Genomic DNA, 24,305 nt, shown 5'->3' on the forward strand with positions numbered 1-24,305 from the left:
ACATTTGAGAAGAAAATAAGTAAAACTGGACAAATAAGAAAATTTCTCTCACTGGAAGTTGGTGGCATTTATTCATGTTTAAAATTTGTGGTTCTTTAAACAATGAGTCAGAGCTGAGGCTTGTGTAAATCTGCAGAGGGAGGAATTTTTCAGATCTACGCTTGGAATCCGCAGTTCTTCTGTCCAGAGGCAATGGAATTACAAAGGAACAGAAGTTCCTGAGGATTTTCCCAAGCAGAGACGCCATCTGGGAGGCCACGTTGACAGTGTCTCAGTGTCCTGGGGTTCCAGGGGCAGGGGCTGGTGGTATCCCTCTTGTGCTCCCAGTAGTTTTAGAGAAATGAGCAATGGATGTGGGGATTCTGTGGGAAGTCTCTGGGAAAGGTCTCTGTTTCCAATCCCTGTGGAAATTCTGAGGTGCCTGTGTGATGTCTGTGTGGGTCTCTCAAAATCTGTATGAGGTCTCTGTGTGAGGACACTCCATGAGGTCAGTGTGTTTGGGTGCGATGTTTCTGTACTGTCTCTGGGTGGTCTCAGTGATGGATAAGTTCTTGCTGAGGATATCTGTAGGACATCTCTGTGATGATGTTTCCCTAAGGTCTGGAACTCTGTGGGAAGTCTCTGTGAGAGATCACTGCATGAGGACCATGTGGCAGTGAAGGTTGTGGTGGGAGATCTCTGTGTTAGGTCTCTGAGGTCTCTGTTGGTACAAATCTGTCAGAGGCCCCTCTGGGAAGTGTGTCAGGGGTACTGTGAGAGCTCTGTGGGAGGACCATGAAGTCGGTGTTACTTCTCAGAGAGGTTCTTGTGTTTCCATGAGGCTGTGTTGGAGGTTCTGTGATGGTCTCTGTGACAGTCTTTTTGTGGGATCTCTGAAGGGCTAACTGTTGGGGTGTATTGTGTCTGACAAAGGATTCTGTGAAAAATCTCTGTACAGGGTCTTATTGTGTATCAAACCTGGCAGCAGCAGAGGGCACAGGACTTTATCCCTCTTGCTTCTGGCTGTCCCTCAGTGTCACTGTCTGTGGCATTATCCCCTCGGGATCCCTGGGGTCCATGTCCAGCTCCTCTGCACTGAGAACCTGCCTCTCTGGCTCTGAGAGGACCCAGCAGGGCCAGATTCAAGGACCCGACTCTGTTCTAGCCCATTCTGTCCCTGGGTCGTTCTTGATGCTAGGCCCACTCTGGGGTCTGCTATGATCAAGGCACAGGACCTGGTTCAGGGGTGGCCTGTGGGGCCTTGCTCACACTGAGAGGGACGGCCTGGCTTGACATGTGGAGGACTTCAGGCCAATATTGGGGCAGGACCAGGCCTGTGTCCCTGCCTTGGTGTCACTTCCTGGTAAAGGACTCTGCATCAGGGAGCAAAAATGGCAGGGTACCTGGAGTGGTGCCTCCCCAGGTGGCCACAGCGTCCAACACTCTGCAGGCACAGCTTCTCCTCTCCTCCTGTGGGTCCTGCCTGCTCTCCCCTGTGGACAGGTCCTGGAAGCACACTGGGGGCAGGGAAGGCTCCTGCTTGCCCCCTGCCCAGCTTGCGCCCACATTTTGGACAAGTCGCTGCCCTGATATGACAAGTTCTAACTGAACCACCTCTAGTCTGTGGACAAGCAAGTTCTGGGGCCTAGAGAACCTTGTTTTGTGACCCCAGGCTCCCCTTTGGATTTTTTAGGTCCCCACCTTTCCACTGCAGAAGAAGTGCTAGGGCCATGTGTCCATGTTCATGTCTGAAGGTCATCAGCTCCAGTTCTGCACTCCTGGCTACTCCAATTGTTAACTCATCCCCCCTTCTACAGTTAAGACACGAGGACTATTCCATATAATGTCAGGAAATGAATCTTCTCTACCAAAGGGCTTGCTTCCTCTCTAGCCTGTGTCATTGCTAAAGAGGCTTCTCCAGGCCTGTGGTCTGGGAGCCAGAGCAGAGTCCACAGGGGTGGGGCCAGGGTGAGTCCATGATGTTTCTACCCGCCCAGGTTGGTGGCTGATACTGGGAGGGCAGGGGCTTCCCATCCACCACACCATCTGTGACATCCCCATGTTACTCTGCCCCTCTCTTTGGCTCCATTATAATCCATTCCACATCCCACTCTGCCCACTGTGCCCCACTGTCACATGGTTAGTGCATACCCATTTGTGCCAGCTGGGGGTTGGAGAGCTGAGAGGTGGTGAGCTGCATGTGACACAGCCCTCAGCAGCCAACTTGCTGTTCCAACGAGACACTCACACACAGATCTGCAGTTTGTTTTCCTGGTCACTACCCTAGAGAGTAGGAAGGCAGGAGCAGAAGCAGGTGACATGGCCATGGCATGCAGCCTGAGCTAGAAGGAGCTGTCAAGGCCCATCTCCATGTTAGCCTCCATAAGGGAGGGGTTCCAAGGGCAGGTGTCTTCTGTTCCCCACCAAGACATCCAACAGCCAGGACTCTCTGACCATGTCTGAACTCAGGCCAGGAAACTACACCTTTTCCCAATTTCCTGGGCCCGTTTGTGGCGTGGGAGGCTATTAAGTCCCATGGTAACCCTGCACCCCAATCCCTGTGGCCTCACAAAGTTCAGAATGAAGGGAAAGGCTGATTCAGACATGAGGGTGGGGTTCCAAAGGTGTTCTGTTATTTCTGTAATGATCAAGTCATGAATTCTTAAGGTATAACAAAGGGATCTGACATAACTGTGGGTACTCAATGCCACTATCACCTCCCTGCAAGTCCAGTCTCTTTTAGAATCCATTCTAATGAAGAACAGACATGACCTCCTTCCTTATGACCCAGCACAATAAAGACAGAAGCCTCTCTGATTAAAAAAAAAACATTATTTTTAAGCAATTGTCACCCTATTAGGAAGAGGCCATTATCAAACAAAGGGCTCACAGGGGGACAGTTTTTCTGAGTATGGTTTTTATTATGGGAAAAACTTCTTCCCAGCAGGACAGGAGTGGGAAGCATGTTGATGTTGATGAGACAGCAAATGTCTCTGAAGAGCACAGTGCCTTGGACAGTGGACACTGTGGCCCGAGATACCTGCCACCCTGGACCTCTGCTGGCAGGGGCTGGGCAGAGGTGCAGACTTCTTAAGCAGCAAGGCCGGATTGTTGTCCGGGTTTCTGATCCACCTGTTCAGAGGATGGCTGTGGCCCCTGGGGCTGGCCTGGTGACCAGGAGTCATAGTTCCGATCCCTCTCCTTCGTTCCAGAGAGAAGGAACCCCTAGCATAATGGGATTGTCTACCCACAGGGGCCTGGGGTTTCTCTTTAACTATGTTTTCCTTTGAAGCAGAACATTCATGTTGAAACCTCATTTTCTGCGCTATGATGCATCCAAAAGTACACAAGAGTGCCTGGGCCTCTGACACCCTGACATTGTCTATTAGCAGTTGGCTTGTGACTGACCCTTGGCTTTGGGTAGTAGTTGATGGGATCATGATTTTGGGTGAGGAGTTTGCCTGCCCTTTGGATTTACTGGGGAAAATATTCGGCAGAAAGTTCTTTATTCTGTCTCCAAAGTTTCTCTTTGAAGGAGCCTGGGAGGACTTGTCCCCCACAGTGTCCCCTACCTCCTTAACTGGGACAGAGGGGCCCATTTCCCCAGCACAGGAGGGCCGCCCTCCTGAAAGCCTTTCTCCCTGTGTTCCTGACCTGGGCCTCACGCTGTCCGCCCTCTTGGCAGTTGGCCTAAACGTATTTCTCCTGCTCTTCCCTGGATCCTGGAGCTGAGGGATCTTGGGTCCCTGCAGGTCCTGGATGCTGTCTTCACTGAGTCCACACTGAGAAGTTGATGCACTCCTACTGGACATGCTTAGAGTGTTGGACTGTCTCTCCTGGGAAGCTAGGATGTCTGCAGCCAGGAGCACCTCAGGGGCACAGTCCTGATGAAACTTGTCAGTGGCAAAGTCTTGCAGGATGACACCTGTAGCCAGTTCTTGAGGCTGGTTCTTTGGCTCAGTCTGTGCTTTCAGGCATGAGTATTCTTGGCCCTGGGAAATAGAACTTATAGAAGGGGGGGGTCCTTCACTGGTCCCCTGAGATTCTAAACTCCCTAGGGAATTAATATGAACATTAGGGAAGTTTGAAGTCTTCCTGGTTTCCTTGGTGATTCCCCATTGAGAAGACTCCTCCTCATCATCCTCCAGCTCTCTGACTTCTTCAGTCTTTAAAAGTTGGTGTCCTACCTGAAGTGATGACATGCTGTGGCATGAGCCTTGTGAGCTCATACTTCCAGTCCCCAGGGATTCCTGTCTGCCCATTTCTAGGCTTGGACTTGGTTCCAGACTGTCTCTTGCAGATCCCAGGACAGTACCATTGTGCCAGGTTCTGCCCACGAGAATGTAAGTGTGGGGCTGAGAGGGCAGGCTGCTTTCATGTGCAGTTGAAGGAGCATCTGGGAGCCCACCGTTGTCACCAGATGGAATTCTGCTCAGGGACTCAAAAGAGGGGCCAGAGAGAGGACTCCTCTGGGTGGGAACTGGAGTTTGTGCTACCTCCTTCAGTCCTGGACCTTTCTGAGTGGGTTTTCCCCGGACCTTGGCATCATGGGCAATGGGGTTAGCCCTGGAGTCATAGGAGGCTGAAGAGGGAAGGGCAGGCTGTGGAGGTGGTGAAGCCTCAGAGTTCCTCACCTTCAAGATATTAATATGCTTGGGGACCCTGAGGGGTAGGCCCCACCTGTGCCTCACTCTTAGACTTGTAACATGTGCCTCCAGTTCCTGCCGAACGCTAGCATCAAGGAGGGAGAGCACCTGGGAGGTGTTCCTGAAGGCTTCCCCACCTTTTAAGGTTGGTCCACCCCAAGTTTCCTTCTGGGTGTTTGAACTTCCAGGTAGGACAGAGACATGGTATGAGCCAAGCCTGGAATGCCGAACACCCACGGGAATCGTGCCCTCCTGTATTATCTCTGGCCTCTCAGAACCAGCCCTCTGTACAGCAGGGCTCCTGTTGTCTGGAATCACTGAGTTCCATGAAGACTCACAACTGTCCTTTGCCTGACCTGTCTTTGGGATGTTATCCCAGGACTCCGTCAGATTCATAAATGGGTCCATATTGGGTGGTAGTCCATACTGATGTAGCATGAACCTCTTCTGAAGGTGTTGCTCTAGTTTCTCCTGAGGATCAAGGCTGAGGAAGTTCCCTGGGGGCTTGTTGTGGTCACAGGAGGCCCTGTTCTCTGAAGTGAGATGGCTAAAGACCTTCTGAGACTTCTGGACCAAATAAGGTAAACCCTGTCTACTTTCTGTGTGTTTTCTTATAATGTGGTATTCCAGGTATTGTAGAGCAGAAGCGGAAAGCAGCTGGGTCCCCTCTTGGCTTGTGGGGCATGGAAATCCACAGGCAGTATTCAGAGGAAGATGGCATGGCAGGCTTGGGAAAGATGATGGGAGATGGTCCTGATGGTGGATCTGAGCCAGCGGTGGGGACTGGGACCAGGACAAGGTTGGAGTCCCAGGCTGGAGTTGGACAAGTGGGTGGAGCAACTGGGAGGCTCTCTTGGATTCACTGTGTGGGGAGCAGGAGAGGCCACAGACTCTGGCAGCCATCTGCCACCAGGAGAGGGATGAGATGGGACAGGTGGAGAGAACATGGCCTGAGACTGCTGGGACAGGAGGTGGCAATTTGACTGGAGAATGCAAAGTGTCAAGAGAAGTTGATGAGACAGAAGATGGCGATCGGATAGGAAATGGCAATGGGACAGGAGGTGATGATGGGCCAGGAGAGGGCGATGGGTCAGGAGAAGGCGATAGGCCGGGGGATGGCAGTAGAACAGCAGATGACATTGGCACAGGAGAAGGCAGCCAATAGTTGTTGGGTGGAGAGGCGCTCTGTGGGCTGGTTCCCAGTGAGTGTGTCATTGAGTCACACTGAGGAGGAGTCAGGCTGGGTCCTGGCAGAGATATACGATGGGCCATGGGATCAGGAGGACGAGATGGGGGAGAGGAAAGTCCACGTGGCTGAGGTGCACGTCCTTCTAGAGGAATCACAGACTCTGGAGACTGAGAGGCACTCAGGGATGAGTGAGTCTCAACAGTATCTGAGGAAGTCATTAGGTCTGCTGAGGGAGCAGAGGCCAGGAGCAGAGGACGCTTGCTCAAAGGAGTCAGGGAGGCCAAAGGGAGGAAGGCAGTGGCCAAAGCCTCCTGCACAGGCAGTGTACATGACTGGTGGGCTCCAGCTGACCCTGGTTTGCACATCTCATCTGGGTCATCTCCTTTTAAAAGGTGGTGAAAGGTGCTGTCATCCTGGAGCTTCTGTAGGTGGCTGCAAGAGATAGAGGCCCAGGCTGCAGTCAGGAGCAGATGGGCCCAGGAGGTAGGGAAGGTGGAGCAGGGGTAAACACTGTGGTCCATGGCTCCTCACTGTTCCACTGGCTGATATTACCAAGCCCTTGCTGTCCCATACCCCAGAGCTTTAGTCACATCTTGCCCCACCTGAGGCTCCTTGCTGCCCCACGAGAGCTTTGTGTTGCTGGATTGTCACAGGCCGCAGGAGGAAGGGCTCAGGAAGAGGTGGAAAGGACTCACCTTTGTAGAAGTAAAAGCAGATCTTTAGTCTCTTCCGCTTTTTTCCAGAAATCACTATAATCTGAAAATGAAGACCTGGTTATTGTGGAAAAGGAAGGGTGTGTGGAATATCCACAGGGGGCAGACAAAGAGAGTGGACTCTGGTTGCCACCACCAGTGTTCAAGGCCACATGACAAGTGACATGAATCGCAAGGCACACGGAGGAGCAGCATTTTGTCATCTACTTCTACCTCCACTAGGCTCCGTGGTACTAACAACCACAGTACTGAGAGAAGGATCGGACAATTTCAAAGAGGAATGTCTCTTAGGGAAGAAGAGCTTGTCCACACTTTGACCAGGAAGTCCCCCTCCTTGTCCAGATGAAGCAGGGGAACCAAAGGAAGTCAGGGTAGATAATAATGACTGGTCCAATTAGGAGATGGGTCTGGTGGAAAGTAAAGGAGACCTAACGCTCTTTCCCCCTCCTCCTCCCATGTTCCTTCCAGTGTTCCTCCCACCTATCGCTAAGGTAACTGCCCTGGAATTGCTCCTCCCTGCAGGGAGCTGTAGGAGTTGTTGATTGATGCCTCCTGGGCTGCTGCCTTCCTGCCTGGATCAGTCCACCATGGGGCCCACCTCTGGGTCATGTATGCAGAATGGGAGAGGAGAGGCAAGATAAGGGGAGAAGGAGGACATGAGGGCAGAGGAATTCTAAAAGGTACAAAGGGACAGGACACCCCTGCTTCTTTGGATACCCAGCTCTGGGACCCCTTTTCTATGGAGAAGTCTGACTCTATTCTATCCTTTAAGAAAACTTGCTCCCTATGTCTGCCTCTGCATTTCTTGACTGTTCAGTCTTCACCCCTGGGGAAACAGAACTGGGCCCTGATGGATCCTCCTCACTGGCAGGATCACAGACAGCAAGGCTCCAGTCGTGCCCACACCTCACTACTGGACATCACCACCCCGGCCCGCCACCATGCAGGCCTAAGGAGTGTCTCTGGTGAGATGCTTTCCTTCCCAGGATCCCCCCTCTCAGATCTTTGCACCTGACTTCCTCTGGGACCTGGCTCTGGTCTCTTCAGGACAGGTGGCAGCAAGTCACTCTGGAGTGGGAGGGCAGGGCCTTACCTTTCAGAATGTTGCTCTTCTTCCTTTTCTTCTTCACCTTTGGGTGCTAACCAACAAGAAAGAAAAAGAGGCTGTGGCCCAGTTCTCCCTCCGCTCTGCTAGGTCAGCTGCAGACATTCCGTTTTTCTGAACAGCATCACGTTCTACAGTTAACTAGTTCTCTTGGTTCAGAGAACATTTTTAAAGTGGCAAAATACTTTATTTTTCTTCTTTGGAAAACACAAAAGGAGATTTTTCTACATGAACTACACCATGCATGTCCTGCGCAGCCACTGATCCTTGGCTCAGGAGCAGACTCATTTACAGAAGCTCGTCTCAGCTGCGACACAGGGTTCTGCTACCTGAGGAGAGGTCTCTCCAGTGGGTGATGGAGGCCTCAGGGCTCAGCACAGCCCTCACCTCAGCCCAACACAGAGGAAAGCCTGGGCTCTGGACTTTAACCTTCCACCATTGCAAATGAGTTCTGAAAGGAGGCACAGTAAATAGCTGCTGTGGGAATCAAGGGATCCCACAGGAAAACGAACAGCAATGGGAAGGATATGAACTCCTATCTCTAACAGTGACAAAGGGTTTCAAACTTTTTATACCTGCCTTCCTGAGTTAAAATTTTTACCTGCACAACTAGTTCCCTGACTGTCTGAAGGGCCATTTGCAGTTTCCAATGATCAATTCACTCTCCTTGGAAACTATAGAACTCAGACTCCTTCTCTAACTGTGGGTCATTTTTATACCTAGAAAATGAGCCCTTCCAGTGCCTGATGGATTGACTGTGCTTCAGCATACAGGGCAGCTTGCTGATTCATTGGAGGTCTGCTTCCATCCTGGTTATTTGTATTTTCATTACGGTGCTAAAACCATGTTGGTTATTTTTGCTTACATCTAGTGGACACTCTTCCCCTGCTTTCCCCGCCTGTCCCAGAATGATGCTCTCTTCTTTCCTGAGATTTATCTTTTTTGAAGTGCTTCTACTTGTTTTGGAAAAATGGAAAAAAGAATAGACAAAACAGAACCTAGTTTTTGTTGAGTCTGGTGTGAGGGTTTCTTACCTTCCTGAGTTTTTCCTTTTTCCTTGGTGGTGGGAAGGATGGATCACCCTGGAGGAAAGGCATTAAGAAAAAAAAGAGCCCCAGTCCACACACACAGGCAAGGACCATGTCTACCGCCCAGGTGGTGAAGCTGGGGTTCAGCCATGCGGCACTAACACTATTCAAAGGAAAAAGAAGATTCTCCATCTTCTGAATCACACTGTCCTGTTGGACAAATGAGTCCTGAGAGTTCACTTCAGCAATGGGGAGTCGTACCCTGGCCTGTGTCACACAGGGCTGTGCCCTCTCATCACAAAGGGATCCTGACAGCAGGGGAGGGGCAAGGAGAGGAGGCAGCACCACACCCCTGCTCCACCCCCTGGCCAAGCCTGTCCTCCACCCTCCTGTGCCTTCTAGATCTTTCCTTTCAACTCCACCTACTCACCCTGTCAGAGGAGCCTTTTGTCCATTCCATATTCTTTCTCCTCAGAACCTAGACGTGACCCACTTCCTTGTAGATCTCTGCTTGAGCTTCATTAATTTCATAGCTTTTGGAAATTCTTTTTTTTCTCTGGAATTTTTATTTCTCAGGGATTATTACTTTCAGGATCTCCTCTCTTTGAAATTCCAACTTTTCCATATGATATGTTCTTGCCTTGTATCAACTCGGCGTAGAACTAAAATTGCTTTTATGCTTATTTAGTTATATCAATTTTAAATAAAATTTTTTCAAATTTATTTTACTATCTTCATCTACAGGATTTAATTTGCTGGCAGCAAATTTTCTCATGCACTGTTTATCTGGGAGTATCTCTTTTTTTCGTTATGAAAGGACAGATTTTCTGGTCATGGAATCTTAGCTGGTCCTCCTCGGCTTCCTTTGATGACTCCCTACCACTCCCTCCTTCCATTATTTCTGATGGGGAATCAACTGATAACCTCACTGTGGTCTCCTTGTGCGTGAGTTTTTCTCTGATGCTTCTAAGAGAGATTTAAAGAGAGATCTTTGCCTTTTCACAGTTTGACTGTGCTGTGCTTAGGAATGAATCTATTTGTTTTCACTTTACAAAGGCAAAGCATTGAATCTAGAGGTTTTATATATATGTATAATTAAAATTTGCTAAGTTTCCAGCCCTTATTTTACAAGTTTTTCTTCCCCCTTCTCCCTCCTTTCTCTCTGGTCTCTCCTTCCACATGTGTCAGTAGCCGTGGTGATGGGGACGTCCAGGTCAGGCAGCCCCACTTGCGGGAAGGATCTCTGCTCCATGCTGCTGTGTTGCCTCTGCTCCTTGAATACACATCAGTTGGCTGGACTGATGCGGGTCTGTTTCTGGTCTCTCCAATCTGTCCACTCACCTATTTGTCTACTCTTTCTCCAGTATCCCACTGTCCTGATAACCACTGCTCCACAGTAGGTCTTGAAGTCAAGTACTGCCTGTCCTCCAGATTTGTTTATCCCCAGTATCATTTTATTGTCTCTCCTTAAAAACTTTGAAATTGTTTTTTTTAGTCTCCACAAATGAACTTGTTGGAAGTTTGTTTGGATCACATTGAATATAGAGAGCAAATTGGCAAGAAGTGACATCTTAATAATGTTCAGTTTTTCTATCCACGTTATCAAATACCTCCCCGTTCATTTGGATCTTCCTTATTCCGTCACGGCTTCAAAGTTTTCCTCATATCGGTCATATAAATTTTTTTTTAGTTTTCTTTCTGAATAATTAATATGGGGGCTAATAAAAATAATAATTTAAAAAATTTTATATTCTACTAGTTCATTGCTAGATTTTTCTACATTAATCTTCTCTCTTGCAACTTTGGTATAATTACTTATTCATCCAACGTGTTTTCTTTTTTTTTCTTTTTTTTTTTTATTGGTTGTTCAAAACATTACAAAGCTCTTGACATAGCGTATTTCATACATTTGATTCAAGTGGGTTTTGAACTCCCAATTTTACCCCAAATACAGATTGCAGAATCACGTCGGTTACACATCCACATTTTTACATAATGCCCTATTAGTGACTGTTGTATTCTGCTACCTTTCCTATCCTCTACTATCTCCCCTCCCCTCCCCTCCCATCTTCTCTCTCTACCCCATCTACTGTAATTCATTTCTCTCCTTGTTTATTTTCCCATTCCCCTCACAACCTCTTATATGTAATTTTGTATAACAATGAGGATCTCCCTCCATTGCCATGCAATTTCCCTTTTCTCTCCCTTTCCCTCCCACCTCATGTATCTGTTTAATGTTAATCTTTTCTTCCTGCTCTTCCTCCCTGCTTTGTTCTTAGTTGCTCTCATTATATCAAAGAAGACATTTGGTATTTGTTTTTTAGGGATTGGCTAGCTTCACTAAGCATAATCTGCTCTAGTGCCATCCATTTCCCTGCAAATTCCATGATTTTGTCATTTTTTAGTGCTGTATAATACTCCATTGTGTATAAATGCCACATTTTTTTTATCCATTCATCTATTGAAGGGCATCTGGGTTGGTTCCACAGTCTAGCTATTGTGAATTGTGCTGCTATGAACATCGATGTAGCAGTATCCCTGTAGTACGCTCTTTTAAGGTCTTCAGGGAATAGTCCGAGAAGGGCAATAGCTGGGTCAAATGGTGGTTCCATTCCCAGATTTCCCAGGAATCTCCATACTGCTTTCCAAATTGGCCGCACCAGTTTGCAGTCCCACCAGCAATGTACAAGAGTACCCTTTTCCCCACATCCCCGCCAGCACTTGTTGTTGTTTGACTTCATAATGGCTGCCAATCTTACTGGAGTGAGATGGTATCTTAGGGTGGTTTTGACTTGCATTTCTCTGACTGCTAGTGATGGTGAGCATTTTTTCATGTACTTGTTGATTGATTGTATGTCCTCCTCTGAGAAGTGTCTGTTTAGGTCTTTGGCCCATTTGTTGATTGGGTTATTTGTTTTCTTATTGTTTAATTTTTTGAGTTCTTTGTATACTCTGGATATTAGGGCTCTATCTGAAGTGTGAGGAGTAAAAATTTGTTCCCATGATGTAGGCTCCCTATTTACCTCTCTTATTGTTTCTCTTGCTGAGAAAAAGCTTTTCAGTTTAAGTAAGTCCCATTTGTTGATTCTTGTTATTAACTTTTGTGCTATGGGTGTCCTATTAAGGATTTGGAGCCCGACCCCACAATATGTAGATCGGAGCCAACTTTTTCTTCTATCAGACGTAGAGTCTCTGATTTGATATCTAGCTCCTTGATCCACTTTGAGTTAACTTTTGTGCATGGCGAGAGGAGGGGATTCAGTTTCATTTTGTTGCATATGGATTTCCAGTTTTCCCAACACCATTTGTTGAAGATGCTATCCTTCCTCCATTGCATGCTTTTAGCTCCTTTATCAAATATAAGATAGTTGTAGCTTTGTGGATTAGTCTCTGTGTCCTCTATTCTGTACCATTGGTCCACCCGCCTGTTTTGGTACCAGTACCATGCTGTTTTTGTTACTATTGCTCTGTAATATAGTTTTAAATCCGGTATCGCTATACCACCTGATTCACACTTCCTGCTTAGAATTGCTTTGGCTATTCTGGGTCTTTTATTTTTCCATATGAATTTCATGATTGCTTTATCTATTTCTACAAGAAATGCCATTGGGATTTTGATTGGCATTGCATTAAACCTATAGAGAACTTTTGGTAATATCGCCATTTTGATGATGTTAGTTCTGCCTATCCATGAACAGGGTATATTTTTCCATCTTCTAAGATCTTCTTCTACTTCTCTTTTTAGGGTTTTGTAGTTTTCATTGTATAAGTCCTTCACCTCTTTTGTTAGGTTGATTCCCAAGTATTTTATTTTTTTTTGAGGATATTGTGAATGGAGTGTTTTTCCTCATTTCCGTTTCAGAAGTTTTGTCACTGAGATACAGAAATGCCTTTGATTTATGCGTGTTGATTTTATATCCTGCCACTTTGCTGAATTCATTTATTAGTTCTAGTAGTTTTTTTGTAGACCCTTTTGGGTCTTCTAGGTATAGAATCATGTCATCTGCAAATAGTGATAATTTAAGTTCTTCCTTTCCTATTTTTATGCCTTTAATTTCTTTCATCTGTCTAATTGCTCTGGCCAGTGTTTCGAGAACTATATTGAATAGAAGTGGTGATAGAGGGCATCCCTGTCTTGTTCCAGATTTTAGGGGGAATGCCTTCCATTTTTCTCCATTGAGAATGATGCTAGCCTGAGGCTTAGCATAGATAGCTTTTACAATATTGAGGTATGTTCCTGTTATCCCTAGTTTTTCTAATGTTTTGAACATAAAGGGATGCTGTACTTTGTCGAATGCTTTTTCTGCGTCTATTGAGATGATCATATGGTTCTTATCTTTAGTCTATTGATGTGGTGAATAACATTTATTGATTTCTGTATATTGAACCATCCTTGCATCCCAGGGATGAATCCTACTTGATCATGGTGCACAATTTTTTTGATGTGCCTTTGTATCCGATTCGCCAGAATTTTATTGAGGATTTTTGCATCTAGGTTCATCAGAGATATTCGTCTGTAGTTTTCTTTCTTTGAGGTGTCTTTGTCTGGTTTAGGTATCAGGGTGATGTTGGCCTCATAGAATGAATTTAGCAGAGCTCCCTCTTTTTCTATTTCCTGAAATAGCTTGAAAAGTATTGGTATTAATTCTTCCTTAAAGGTTTTGTAAAACTCCGCTCTATACACATCCGGTCCAGGGCTTTTTTTGGTTGGAAGTCTTTTGATTGCTTCTTCTATTTCATCCATTGATATTGGTCTGTTTAAGTTGTGTGTATCCTCCTGACTCAGTCTGGGCAAATCATATGACTTAAGGAATTTATCGATGTCTTCACTATCTTCTATTTTATTGGAATATAGGTTTTCAAAATAATTTCTAATTGTCTTCTGTATTTCTGTAGCGTCTGTTGTGATATTGCCTTTTTCATCCCGTATGTTAGTAATTTGAGTTCTCTCTCTTCTTCTCTTCATTAGCATGGCTAAGGGTCTGTCGATCTTATTTATTTTTTCAAAGAACCAACTTTTAGTTTTGTTAATTTTTTCAATAGTTTCTTTTGTTTCAATTTCGTTGATTTCCGCTCTGATTTTAATTATTTCTTGCCTTCTGCTACATTTGCTGTTGTTTTGCTCTTCCTTTTCTAGGGCTTTGAGATGAAGTGTGAGCTCATTTATTTGTTGGTTTTTCCTTTTTTTGAGGAATGACCTCCAGGCGATGAATTTCCCTCTTAAAACTGCTTTCATTGTGTCCCATAGATTCCGATATGTTGTGTCTGTATTTTCATTTATCTCTAAGAATTTTTTGATTTCCTCCTTTATGTCTTCTGTAACCCATTGATCATTCAGTAACATATTGTTCATTTTCCATGTGATGTAGGATTTTTCCTTCCTTCTTTTATCATTGATTTCCAGTTTCATTCCATTATGATCAGATAAAATACATGGGATTATCTCCACTCCTGTATATTTACTGAGGGTTGCCCTATGGCATAATATATGGTCTATTTTTGAGAAGGATCCATGTGCTGCTGAGAAAAAAGTATATCCACTTGATGATGGTTGATATATTCTATATATGTCAGTTAAGTCTAGGTTGTTGATTGTGATATTGAGTTCTATAGTTTCTTTATTCAACTTTTGTTTGGAGGATCTGTCCAATGGTGAGAGAGGTGTGTTGAAGTCACCCATAATTATTGTGTTGTGGTCTATTTGATTCTTGAACTTGAGGAGAATTTGTTTTATGAACGTCGCAGCACCATTATTTGGTTCATAAATATTGATAATTGTTATGTCTTGTTGGTGAATGGTTCCTTTTAACAGTATATAATGTCCTTCCTTATCCCTTTTGGTTAACTTAGTCTTGAAGTCGATTTTATTTGATATGAGGATGGCCACCCCTGCTTGCTTACGAGGACCGTGTGCGTGGTATATTTTTTCCGAACCTTTCACCTTCAGCCTCTGTATGTCTTTTGCAATCAGATGTGTCTCCTGGAGGCAGCATATTGTTGGATTTGTTTTTTTGATCCATGTTACCAGCCTATGTCGCTTTATTGGAGAGTTTAAGCCATTAACGTTTAGAGTTACTATTGATATATGGTTTGTACTTCCAGCCATGTTTGATTATTTATCTTCTTTTTTTTTTTTTTTAATTTAATTTAGTTTGTTTCTCCATGGTTTGCTTTCCCCCCGCCCTCTGTTTTTATAGAGGCACTTCCCACTGATGGTTTTGGTTATTGTTTTTCATTTCTTCCTCGTGTAGTGTTTTGCTTAAGATGCTTTGCAATGCTGGTTTTCTGGCTGCAAATTATTTTAGCTTTTGTTTATCATGAAAGATTTTTATTTTGTTGTCATACCTGAAGCTTAATTTTGCTGGATACAGAATTCTTGGTTGGCATCCATTGTCTTTCAGTGTTTGAAATACGTTGTTCCAGGATCTTCTCGCTTTCCGCGTCTGTGATGAAAAATCTGTTGTTAACCTTATTGGTTTACCCCTGAATGTAGTCTGCCTCCTTTCTCTTGTAGCTTTTAATATTTTCTCTTTGTTCTGTATATTGGATATCTTCATAACAATGTGTCTTGGCGTTGGTCTACTGTGATTTTGTGTGCTCGGTGTCCTGTATGCATCTACAATTTGTATATCCGTTTCCTTTTTTATTTCTGGAAAGTTTTCTGTAATTATTTCATTCAGCAGGCTACTCATTCCCTTGGTTTGAATCTCTGTACCTTCTTCTATCCCGATGACTCGTAGGTTTGGTTTTTTTATGTTATCCCATATCTCTTGGATGTTTCTCTCGTGATTTTAAACCAGCCTTTCTGAGTTGGCTAGGCTCTTTTCAAGATGATATATTTTGTCTTCATTATCTGACGTTCTGGCTTCTACTTGCTCCACTCTGTTAGTGATACTCTCAATTGAGTTTTTAATTTGGTTTATCGTTTCCTTCATTTCTAGAATTATTGTTTGATTTTTTTTTTATAATCTCTATCTCCTGATAAAGATGCTTAACTTCTTCTTTTATCTCTTAATGTAATTCATTTTCAATGTGTTCTTTCACTGTTTGAATTTTCTGTCTCGTATCCTCTTTAAGGTTCCATTCCATCTGTCTAAGGTATTCCTTGAGTTCTTTATATGACCATTTTTCTGCTGACTCTAGGTCCTCCTGAATATTTAGGCTGTCCTTCATTGTTTGTACCCCTTTTCTTCCTTGCTTTTTTATGCTGCTCATGTTAGTTCTTGTTCTGTTTGACTGCTGAGTTACTGTTTACTCCTATAAATTTATTTGATGCTTGGGAGGAAAGATATTAGAAGGGAAGGGAAGAAGTCACTAAAGAGAATGAGAGTAGGCAGGTAGAATTCAAGGAAGGGGGAATAAGAAAATTGAAAAGAAATGGAAAGACAAAAGAAACAAAAACAAAACACACACAAAAAAGTTAGAAAATAAAGAAAGAAAGAAAGAAAAGAAAAAAATTTTTTTACAAAAATAATAATGATAATAAAAATAATGAAAATTAAAATTAAAAAAATTATAATAATAATAAAAAAATTAGAAACATTAAAAAAAGTTAAAGAACAACAACAATAAAAAATTGAAAATGAAAGGAAAAAAAAGAAAAAGAAAAAAAATGATAATAATAATAATAATAAATGCAGTCATAGAGTTCGATTAATTTCTCTTCCAGTAGGTGGAGCTGTGCCCACTGGGTCAAGCTTCTCCTTTCACTAAGTGGGAACCAATCACTGTGTAGCAGCTCTTCCTCACAGACTGGGCGGGTCTCCAATCCTGAGTGCCTAGGGCCTTCTCTTGTGTTTCCTCAAGCCAGGCCGCGCTCACCTGTGACGCTCACCACAATACTGGCTACACGCCATGTCTGCTGCTCCTGGGAGCCCTGTTGCGCTGGTTTCAATGCAGTTATCTCCTCCGCCCGTGACGTCCGTTCTCTGCCAAGGTGGTATCACATGTAAAAGGTGACCGTTCGTTCCCTTTGCCGGGTGACCAATGCAACAGGTGGGTCCTGACTGTCTCTCCCAATCCCCGTTTCAATCCTGTGGCCACTGCCTATGAAGGCTCGGTTGGTTTTTACCTCTGAAAGTTCCTAAGGGCCAACCAGTTATTTCAGCGGGATTGTTAGTGCTGAGTCACGAGAAGCAGGCGAACCGGAGCTTGGATGCAGCCGATCCGGGCTCAGTGTGTGTGTTCTGAGGGGCCCAGACTGTACACCCCAGATCCACATCAGCTCAGCATTGCCTAGTGATCCTGGGCAAACAGCATTTATACAGTTTACAGCTCCCTATGCCCGCGCAGTTGAAGAGGTCAGAGACTTGATCTCTTCCCGCCCGCTGCCATGTTAGATCTCCTCAATGATATTCATGTTGCCCTTACAGCTTCCTGGCATAAGCAAGTTCTTGGGATTATACAAACTGCTGCTTCTGTTTCCAGTCCAGATTTCTAGAAATTAAACCCTGCCGCCGTCGCCTCTTCCCCGGGGCCACGCTCAGGGGCGCCGCGCTCGTCCGCGACCTTAGCTGTGCCGCCGACCGGTGCCCAGCCCCCGGGGCCCAAGCGGCTGCCGCCGCGGCTCTCCGGCTCCCTCCTCTGAAGCACGGGTCCCCTCGCAGGGGCATGCAGAACGACCCCAGAGCAGGCTCTGCCCGAGGGTGCAGCGGCGAACAAGCGACCCAGGCGCTCAAGGCTGCGGTCCAGCCTTTGGAGGACAGGGCTCGGCACGCAGCCCAGCTCCAACCTCTAGGTGCGGCTGCCGGACAATGTAGCCGGCAGAAAGCAAATGGCGGCTCCCGCGGAGTGGATTTTCGGCACAGAAACCGCAGCCCAGCCAATGATCCCAATCCACAAACTCTCCCTGTATAAAAAATATTCAAAAAAAAAAAAAAAAAAAAAAAGGCGGGGCGCACTGAGCTTTCTTTGCCTAGGATACTTACAATCCACTGCTGATTACACATTCCCTTTTCTGCCCGGAGCGAAGCGAAAGAGGAAGCAGATGGGAGCAAAGCGCCCGCGGCTCTCTAGAGAACACTTCTGATGAGTGGGTCCCCAACATGTTTTCTAGTTGATTGTGTTTGATTTTCTATGTAGACAATGCGGGCACCTGCAAAGATAGTTTTATTTCTCCCTTTCAAATCTGTATAAACTAAAATCTTTTGTTTTTTAATATGAGATTACATTAATTAATTAATTTATGAGGGTTGACACAGAGATAAATCCCAGTTGGTTTTACTATGTAATTCTTTATATTTATTGTTGAAGAATATTTGTTTATATCTTAATCGTTTTGCATCTCTTTTTGAAAGATATTGGTCTGTAATATTTGTATAATATTTCTGTCTCATTTTGTTATTTGAATAATACAGACCCAATAGAATGAGTTAAAATATTGTTCCTCTGCTTCTATCTTCTGAAAGAGATTATACAGAATTTATTCCTTGAAAATTTTTGTTAGGGTTAACCAGGAAACTATCTGGGCCTGAGGATTTCTGTTTTAGAAGGTTATTTATTTTGGTACTGGGAATTTAACTCGGGGGAACTCAACCACTGACCCACATCCCCAGCCCTATTTAATTTAGAGAGAGGGTCTCACTGAATTTCTCAGTGCCTCACTTTTGCTGAGATTGGTTTTGAACCTATGATCCTCCTGCTTCAGCCTCCCAAGCTGCTGGGATTACAGGTGTGTACCACTGTTTTATGTATTGATTCAACTTCTTCAATAGTCATAATTCTGCTTAGATTGTCTATTCTTTTGTGTGGATTTTGGCAGATTTGTCTTTAAAGAAACGAGTCCGCTTCATGTCGTTTATTGAATCTGTGGGCAAAGAGTTGTTCAGAGTGTTCCTTTATTATCTGGTTGGTATCCATAAGATTCAGTATTACTGATGCTTCCTTAATTTTTGTTATTCCTGAGTTGTACTTTTTTTTTTTTTTTTTTTTTTTTTTTTTGGCTTGTTAGCCTGTCTAGAGATCTATTTATTATATTGTTTTTTCTTTTTCTTTTCTTTTTTATATTAAATGTTAAAATTATTGACATTCTAGGTAAGGCATAGAAATTATGAAAATCTTAGGCTATAGCTATTAAAACCTTACATACAAGAGCTAGTTCTAATTTATTACAAGACTTACTTCCCAAACAGCTAGTCACAGCTGGATTGATAGAGTACTTGGGAAATGTGGCAATATGGTTTATGTAAGTATCCCACATTATAAATCTACTGGAGATGCAAAGTTATTGGACCTTGTGGAATTCAAAACAAAAGGACAAGCAGCAAAAATTATTGAGGTACATCCAGATACCAAGGGGAAAATAAATCGAAAGGTGTAACAAGAGTCCCAAGTAGGAGAATTTTTTTTGCAATCATTTCAGTTTCTCAACAATCTACCCAAAGCAGCATCAAGAAAACTTGCCAAAACAGTGAAAAACAAGCCTATTTCAACCAGAGTAGCTGATATTTGTTTAATATTGAAATAGGTGTAACTAAACTAAAATTAATGATTACTTGTTTAGAAGAAAACAAAAAGAAGAAAGTTTGAATGAAGAAAAAAGACAAGGGCTGCGGTTGTGGCTCAGTGGTAGAGCAGTTGCCTCGCATGTGTGAGGCCCTGGGTTCAATTCTCAGCACCACATATAAATAAATGAATAAAGTAAAGATCCACAACACCAAAAAAAAAAAGAAGGAAGACAATGTCCAGATCAAAGAGTTAAATACAGACACAGGCAATATAACCGTGTGTAAATGAAAGATCAAGGATTCGTGTCCAAGGACTCTGAAGCAGAAATTCCTGAACTCCAAATACAACCTGCAACAAAGAGGAAAAAACAGGAAAGAGAAGTGTCCAGCTTACCTGGAGTCAGAATAGGAACGAAGAAGAGAAGTAGTTCTGAAGACGGAGACGTCCTAGCTCCCGAATCAAAAGTAAAGAAAATGGCTCACAAAGACCATATTAAAGAAGAAGCTACTGAAGTTTCCAAAGTAAACAGAGGTAGAACATTAAGGTTATGGTTTGATATGCTGTTGGTGTTTCAACCCCCTTAAAAATGCCTTTAACTGTATTTTGATTTCTCTAGATTTAGAATTCTCTGCAGAAGAAGAAAAGGATCCTGGCAATATGAATGACAGCTCACTACTGAAAACAAGAAGGAAGCATGTCATGACCCTCATCCTCCTGGGGGTATCTGGCACATATAAGGGGATTGTGGTGGGCTGTACAATGATGACATCCCAACGAATTACACTCTCCAGTAAATACACCTTTGGGTGGTTTCCTGACAATGATTTCCAATTTGGCCCCATGATTTGATTTGGTCAATGGTCCATCATAGAGTGTAATGTAAGAGAGGCTACAAAAGAGGGTACACATTGGGCTTGCTCTCTCAGAATACACCTATCATCCACTGAAGCCCAGTCTAGCCTAGTGGAGGAAGAGTGAGCACAGGAAGCACAGACATCCACCTTCCAGTACCCAGATATGTGGGGGAAACTATTTTAAACATTCTTGGTTAAGTCAATTCATCAGCTAAATGTAGCTCCTTGAATGGCAAGACTAGCTGAATAAACCACAATCAAACCAGAGAATCTCAAGCATTAAAATAGTAGTGTTTGAAGTCACTATGTTTTGAGATGGATTCTTGTGAAGCGAGAGTTAACTGAACCACAATGGTGGTTTCTGTGTAGGTTTGCCTTCAGGTATAAGTAAACTAAAATTAATTTGAATAGGACTGAAAATGAAGTCAATTTTGATATTTAAATCTTTCATGATAGCTTATATTATCTCATGTTAGATTTTACTCTACTTAAATGCCCCAGCTAAGATAAAATATATTGGATTGTTTTTATTGTCTTTTATTCCTAAATATTGGGTGTAGTTGTAAATTTGGAAGATCATTTCTTTATCTTAAATTAACATTTCTGTGTTAGTGAGTTGTTCTTTTTTAAAAACCTTCCAGCTCTTCTACCCTGCTCTGGAATTGCTAGGCATCTCAGCATTGAGAATGAGGGAGGGATGCAGAGCTCTTCGGTCTTCTCTGAGGCATCAAGAGAAGCCCATTAAAGGAGGAAAAGCCACACACTCTCATTGTTGATAGTTATGCCATGAATCTGGCTGCTATTGTACCAAGAGCTGCTTCCATGTTTCACTTAGTGAGGTAAGTGGTGATATAAAAATAGAAACTCCTATATAAGAAATATCATGCACTACACAATTGTTTACTGTATATAACTACAGGATGTAACTATGTGAGCTTACCTTAGTCCATATTTGATAGTACTCTCACGACATTTATATAGTGACTTTAGAAAATCACTTCTAAGGACACTGAAAAGCAATCTCTCCTTCTTCATGTTCCATGAACTCCTGAAAAATCCTTTAAGTCACTCATGATCATTGGCCTGCTTGAGTTTTCTCTATATGTGCCTGAGTTTTCTCCTAGATAATGGGTTGGGAGTTATGCAGCACTTTTACAAATTAATGTTGTTTGTGAATTTAACTAATCTGTGTACACACCATAGCAATTTTTCACATCTAGCAACTGCCCAGTGTATGCCTGTTAAGTGAACACAAGAAGGATTGGGTCAACTCTGCTGCAATATATATTTCTCATATATATATATATATATATGAATGAGAAAGGGGGCTGGAGGGAGAGAGATCCACAAATTAGAAGCACATAACTTGCCAAAACCTGCTTAGCATCAGGGTCTATTTCGAAGTGGGCTTCTGTAATGAGGAAGACGACCTATAACATAATTATTTCTAATAGTAATATTTTTAAAAAAAAATTTTAGTTGTTGATGAACCTTTATTTATATGCTGCACTGAAAATAGCTGCAGTGCCTCACACGTGCTAGGCTAGCGCTGCACCTCTGAGCTACAACTCCATCCCCATCTAATAGTAATACTGTGATTTGGATATGAGGTGTCACCCGAAAAACTCGTGTTAATTCAGGAAGGTCCAAAGTGAAATCATTAGATTATGAGAGCAGAAACCTAATCAATGAATTGATCCATTTGATGGAATAATAATTTGAATGAATTGCTGGGGTAACTATAGGCAGGTCAAATGTGGCCAAAGGAAGTAGGTCACTGGTCACTGAGGGCATCCTTAGAGTTGTATTTTGTCCTTGGCTGCTTGTTCTTTATTTTCTATCCCCCACCCTTTTTTTCCTCTCTCTCTCCTTCTTGGCTGCCATGAGACGAGAAGTTTTTATCTGTTAGTCCCCTCACCTTGGGTCCATAGCAATAGAGTCAGTTGACCAAGAATTGAACCCTTTAACCACGATCCCTCCAAAACTCTTCCTCCTGAAGTTGTTCTTGTCAGGTATTTGGATGACAGTGATAAAAATTTGACTAACCCAAGCAATCTGTGTCATTGCAATGAAAAAGTGACAGCCCGTCTACTCACTGGTGCATTCTAAAGCAATTAAATTGCGTCAAGATTCCCTCAGTTCCTTAGGCCATGGCACATGTCGTCAGTGAGGCTCAAGTGCCTTGATGTTAGAGGACCTTCCCAAGGTCATACGATCAGTGAGTTGCGTAAGAAGGTCTGGCACCCAGATTTTTAACTTGTGATGATCCACAAATTATCATCTCCTCTGACTTGGCCAAAAATAGATATCTGGAATCTAAAATAGGCCTAATATAGCTTATTAACATGTGGACTTTGCCTTTAAAGAATCTGTAAGGAAGGGTAAGGGGACTATAAAAAGGAAGATCATGAGTAACCACGACATAATCTATGACTGAACAGACACAGTGGCATCCTTAAAATAAAGTCTGTCCAACTTTAGGAAACTTCTCTTTCTGCACTTATAGACTCCAAAGTCTATGTACCACACAGGTTATAGACAGTCATCGGGTCTGAGAATAGTACCTGTGTTGCTCCTGACTTCACACATATCCTCTTCCTTAATGTGCTCTGGGTGTGTACCACATGTCAGGGTTCCTTCAGTTAAGCTCTGATCGGGCTGGTTATAAACCAACTTGTCCAACTATTTTACATCCTTGATTAGATTAGAGAACTTTTAGATGCACACAAGACATAAGTTTTCTTCAGGTGAAAGGGAGTGAGAGGTAATCATTACCCTTCATCAAAAAGCATGTCAAGCCCTGGGATTCCATCACACATCTCACCTTCTTGCTCATGCAGCTGCTCTGCCTTGTGTTAACCTCTTCACTATGGGTCTTGGGGGCAAGCATGCGGGGGCTCAGGTTTCTGCAGAGAAATGTGGGATTACCATTAAGTACACACTGAGGTTGAAATAGTTTGTGACCCTCTAAACTGGTGCCCTTTCAACCTATTCATGGTTAGCACTTAACTAAAATTTCAAAGGGTCTGCTTTGAAATCTCTTCTTGCAGATTTTCCTTTATGAAATACCATTAGGTCTTGGGGCAGCTTGTGCTTACTTAGAATAAGAAAATTCATCACTAAAAAGACTGGGGGTGAGGAAGAAATGAAAAGTCAATCACCATGTTTATAAAGGAAAGGAGTTAAAATACTTAATAATCTTAAATGATATTGAATTGATAGTGTTTTGATACTTAAAACATGCCTACCCTAGAGGAGGTCCCATTCTTCATCACAACCCACGGCCATGCCCTCTGGCTAATCGCCAGGTGCTCTCTCAGCCACATGTGGCCCAGGACTGGGAAGGGGGTAGCAGCCAGCAAGTTAAGTTTCCTCTTTTCTGATGCAACATGCCCCACCTTACATCATGCCCTACAGAGCATGTGAGAACTGGTAGTTTCTTAGAATCTTAAGCTGAGGCATCTAGATTATTAAATGTAGGTTAAAGAACCAACAGTACCTATTTTCTTTTCTGGTGCTAGAAATTGAACCCAGTGACGCTTAACTATAACTACTGACCTCATCCTCAGACCTTTTTATTTATTTTGAGACAAGACTAAGTTGCTTAGGGCGTCGGTTAGTTGCTGAGGCTGGCCTCAAACTTGAAATCCTCCTGCCTCAGCGTCCTGAGCTGCTGGGATTGCAGGTGTGTGCCCGGCAACAATATCTAATTTCTAACATTGTTTAAACAGCTATAAAGTCAGGAGCTGTTGCAGCAGGAATGATACTCAGGATTGTCAGTTGACTCTCAGCTGAAACCAGACAGACTTTGCATTTACCAAACATTAGATTGGAAGCTGGGACAGACAGTGGGACTTGGCAAAAAGGACTGAGTAATGGCCCACCTTGTTGTGAAAAGCAAAGGCTGAGAACCTATCCCAGTGTTGGGAACTCTAAAGAGATAGGATGACAACATTTAATGTAAAATCCTGGAGATTTTACAGAAAAAGTGAGTAAGTGGAAAACTCAAGCAATCAAAATAATTTGAGGTCTTGTTAATGACATTGTCCTGCTGACTTCCTGAATATATATAATTATCCCATCATATGACTGTTGCTGAGAGTGGATTTTAAGATTCTTACCACCAAAGAGTTAGTATTGTGGTAATATATATGCTAATTACACTCTGTAAGGGTCCGGCGAAGCGTCGGAGAAAGAGACCACCAAGTGACCACTCATGCAATTGGCAGAAGGGGATTTATTGATCCAGCATGCTGGGGCTCCATGCCCACTCGAGAAGGGAAAGCAGCCCAGAGCCCAGAGCCGGGGTTGAACAATGCTTAAGTACACTTTTTTGGGGAGGGCA

General features: G+C 43.6%; 2 protein-coding genes across 4 annotated transcripts in view; both read left to right on the forward strand.

Moving 5' to 3' along the window:
- LOC114081391 (serine palmitoyltransferase 1-like) overlaps positions 1-18,939 on the forward strand; it is a 119,041-nt gene extending 100,102 nt beyond the window's left edge. For all 3 annotated transcript variants that reach the window (XR_011704756.1, XM_071602581.1, XM_071602580.1), the window contains one exon: positions 16,471-18,939. Coding sequence is in view for 1 of the 3 variants with exons in the window: in XM_071602580.1 (XP_071458681.1) it covers positions 16,471-16,487 (17 nt within the window). In the remaining 2 variants the exon portion in view is untranslated. The remainder of the gene's footprint in view (positions 1-16,470) is intronic.
- LOC114081929 (E3 ubiquitin-protein ligase RNF213-like) overlaps positions 18,835-24,305 on the forward strand; it is a 69,074-nt gene continuing 63,603 nt past the window's right edge. The window contains 1 exon segment of the mRNA XM_071602621.1: positions 18,835-18,843. Coding sequence (XP_071458722.1) covers positions 18,835-18,843 — 9 coding nt within the window.

This window comes from Marmota flaviventris, chromosome 16 (assembly GCF_047511675.1).
Source record: "Marmota flaviventris isolate mMarFla1 chromosome 16, mMarFla1.hap1, whole genome shotgun sequence".
Lineage (NCBI taxonomy): Eukaryota > Metazoa > Chordata > Mammalia > Rodentia > Sciuridae > Marmota > Marmota flaviventris.